The sequence below is a fragment of the Camellia sinensis genome, chromosome 14 (genome assembly GCF_055761805.1).
Source record: "Camellia sinensis isolate YWXY chromosome 14, ASM5576180v1, whole genome shotgun sequence".
Classification (NCBI taxonomy): domain Eukaryota; kingdom Viridiplantae; phylum Streptophyta; class Magnoliopsida; order Ericales; family Theaceae; genus Camellia; species Camellia sinensis.
The window spans coordinates 114,872,342-114,875,940 of NC_138974.1; the positions used below are offsets into that span (position 1 = coordinate 114,872,342).

The 3,599-nt window shown below is 43.2% G+C and overlaps 1 protein-coding gene across 1 annotated transcript; it reads left to right on the forward strand.

Annotated features, from left to right (window-relative positions):
* Positions 1-338: 338 nt before the first annotated feature.
* Positions 339-1,577, forward strand: LOC114297094 (uncharacterized). The gene is made up of 2 exons (XM_082905216.1): positions 339-1,288; positions 1,448-1,577. The coding sequence occupies exons 1-2, from the start codon at positions 339-341 to the stop codon at positions 1,575-1,577; spliced, it is 1,080 nt and encodes a 359-aa protein (XP_082761342.1).
* Positions 1,578-3,599: the final 2,022 nt, after the last annotated feature.

Consider the following 3,599-nt stretch of genomic DNA (forward strand, 5'->3'; position numbering starts at 1 on the left):
CAAAACTCTCTGTACCCACCAAGAAGATTTTCTACAAATTTCATATTCACCTACTCACCCATCCACCTACAATGAACAATTTGAGTAAAGCCATATTAAATGGAGATTTTGATGAATCTTCATCATCTGATGATGATATTATCATGATATAACTATTCACAGCGCAACAACAAAGATTACAGATGTTAAGCCTAAACCAACAAACCAGACGTGTTGGTTCCACAAGTGGTCGTTGATACATTAATCGTGAGAGGGTTAAAGGCGACGAACAAATTTATAGAGATTATTTTGCAGATAATCCTGTCTATCCAGAAGAATACTTTCGAAGACGTTTTCGAATGAGGCAGTCATTGTTTGTTAGTATCTTACACGATATTCAACAAGTGAATGAGTACTTCATCCAAACCCGTGATGCCACTGGTGCTCCTGGATTATCCGGTGTACAGAAGATGACTGCAGCACTTCGGATCCTCCAATACGGCGTGCCTACTGATGCTGTAGACGAGTACATTAGAATCGGCGAAAGTACTGCAATTACCGCCTTAAATTTTTTTACCGGATCAATTGTTGCTACCTATGAAGTCGTTTACTTAAGATCTCCAAATGAAGCAGATGTCGGCAGATTATTGCAAGAGGGAGAGCAACGCGAGTTTCCTGGAATGTTAGGGAGTTTGGATTGTGTGCACTGGCGTTGGGATAAATGTCCAAGTGCCCAAGCCGGTGCTTACACTGGACACTATCACAAACCAACAGTTGTACTCGAGGCAGTTGCCTCCTATGACTTGTGGATTTGGCATGCTTTCTTTGGCATGCCTGGCTCTCTAAATGATATTACTATTCTTGACAGGTCGCTTTTATTTGCTGAATTAACTAGAGGACGTGCCCCTGCTGTAAACTACACCATCAATAATCACGCATACACCATGGGGTATTATCTTGCTGATGGTATCTATCCTCATTGGGCAACGATTGTGAAAACAATATCTCAACCTCAAGGCACAAAGAGACAACTATTTGCGAGGATGCAGGAGGCATGTCGGAAAGATGTCGAAAAGGCATTTGGAGTGCTCCAAGCACGATTTAATATTGTCAGCGTGCCAGCTAGAGGTTGGAGTGATGAGGACCTGTACTACATCATGAAGACGTGCATTATTTTGCACAACATGATCAGTGAAGACGAGCGTGATATTCCAGAAAATGAACGCAGTGCAGCACAAATGAGAAATGTCTGTAGTCATTATTTGGTGTTCTTCCTTTTTCATCTCAAACTCATGCTTTTTCATCTCAAGTTCTTTCATTTCCTGCAGTGCTTGAATCCCTTTTTCTTCTCTTTCCTCTTTTTTCTTTTCTTTCCCAGCAAGGTGTTGGTTAAATGTGTCTAATTGTATGCTCATTTTTTGGACTTCAGTTTCAATGACTTGATTTCTCCGGAATAATTCTTTTGCAGATTTCCTACCCATCGGCCTTTTACCCTTTCCAGCGACACTGCCCTCACCAACAGTTGGATTGTTACCAACACTTGGACTGTTGTCATCTTCAAGAGAAATGTAGTTTTTCATAGGGGAATCAGGGGCTGAATTAGCGGTAAACACTATATGCATCCTTGACTTTACCGTATTCATGGGAGCTACATCTTGCCACCTAATATTGTCTTGCAATATTGGCCAACAATGTTTGTAGACACGCCCGCGTGGGGCCCTCGCTACAGTTCGGACTCGATTTGTGTCACGGTTCTTAATCTGAACCAAAGAGTCCAAATCTGGCAAATCGTTTTGAGAAACAGATTTTTTGAAAAGAAGTGCCAAACCTGGACTGCTTTGCCAGATACAGAGTCGCCACCTAAATATTTTAAAATGGGGGAATTTAGGAAACCCTGACTCGGTGCCAAAGGCCACGTGTCCGTCATCACCAAAGTTGCCTCGGCTCGGGAACTTGCATACGATTGGGGAAGGTCAGCTATGAGCACCCCCTCTCGCCCGATCCGAAGATTGGCCTCTACTAACCATGATATCCAGTTTTGAAAACGTTATGTGTTCTTATTCCATTTATTAGCCTAGAATTACTATGTTATGCGCATAGTACACAAGTATAGACTAGATTGCCTGATTTGGAAATAAGCATTGCATATCCGTTTGTCTTGAAAAACACTTTGGAATTTGCTACTCGCAAGTAGGCTAAAATACGGATTTCAACGAGTTTTTCCAACTCAGACAATCCAACCTTCATCCACAGGCATCCAAACCGTTTATCACATAAGCATCTAGCCACATGGTAAGCATGCTGTCATGATAGCATTCACACGCATGCAATATGCTAAAGCATAAATGCTTACCGAGTACTCCGAGCCAAAACAATAAACTAGTTAGCCAACATGCATGGTCCTAGTTCATGTCAAATTGACTAATGCAACACATACAGGATGCAATCAGAGTAGGCTCGGCTAACCTAAACATGACATGTGAAATGCGATCAATTGATGCACGTATTCAATTTGGAATTGAAGTACAAATGCAGTTAGCATGATGTACCGAGCCCGGTGCGTGCGAGACAAATGCATGGATGCACGCATGCGCAGCATAAGGTATGCTAATTTAAACATGACCTATTACTGACCATCAAAGCAGGTAAGTAAAAGGGAGAAAGAAGTGGGGGTTGGAAGACATGCACACACTCACCCACACTTATTACAAATTCGCCCTCGCTCGGAGGGACCGAAAGAATAATACAAATTAACTAACTCGCAAGCTAATTAATTATTACAAATCACCTAATTAATTAACAAATTAACTAAGCACAAGAAAAGCAATAAAATGGGGGCCTCGGGAAGAGGGTTCGATTCGCGCGTGCTCGGGTCTTGCTCGGAAGTGCACTGCCACGCATAGGCTGCCTCTGTTTTCCCTGCTCTGCCTCTTTGAAGACTGCCAAAGTCTCGGAATTGCTTCCCTGGACATTGGGAGACACCACCGGCTGAGTAGAATGGCCACCGGCAGTGTTATGTGTTCACCGGCTGTTGGTGAAGCTATCGGCCCAGGAAGGATTGCCGGTCGGCACTGGACACTGCCGGTCGGCAGAAAGTTCCTGCAGAATCTGTAATTGACAGCAGCAGAGGGCAAGGCATAGCATGGCAATGCAATTCAAGCAATGTATGCACCAATCATGTCCCTTATCATGTTAGTGACTCAAAGGGATATGCTCCTTGGTTCTCGGACCATCAATCGCGCATTTCCATGCGTGATGGCCCAAGGGACCAAGTGTGCACATTTGATGTCAAGTGCAATGCAAACCATCAAACCAAAGGGGCCTAATCCCTATCACTAAATCAAGGGACAAGGCATGCATGTTCGATGCAACCTAAGCATGTTAACTAACATGCAACATGGTATAAAAGGGAGCATGCAAACATGCAATGCACATTAGGTACACAACCTAAGCAACAAGGCAAACAAGCATGCCACAACTATGCAAACTACTTAGAGCATGCAAGATGTGATCTAATCATGCAACATGCTAGTAATTTGACCAAGGGAATGCATGCCAAATGCAAATGATTTCAAGCATGCAACACATGCAACCAAAGCATGCAAACATGGGATAATGTA

Coding starts and splice junctions, on each gene's coding strand:
- LOC114297094 (XM_082905216.1), top strand. CDS start 339: ATGAGGCAGTCATTGTTTGTTAGTATCTTACACGATATTCAACAAGTG. Junction 1,289..1,447: donor CTCATGCTTTTTCATCTCAA/GTTCTTTCATTT, acceptor ATTCTTTTGCAG/ATTTCCTACCCATCGGCCTT.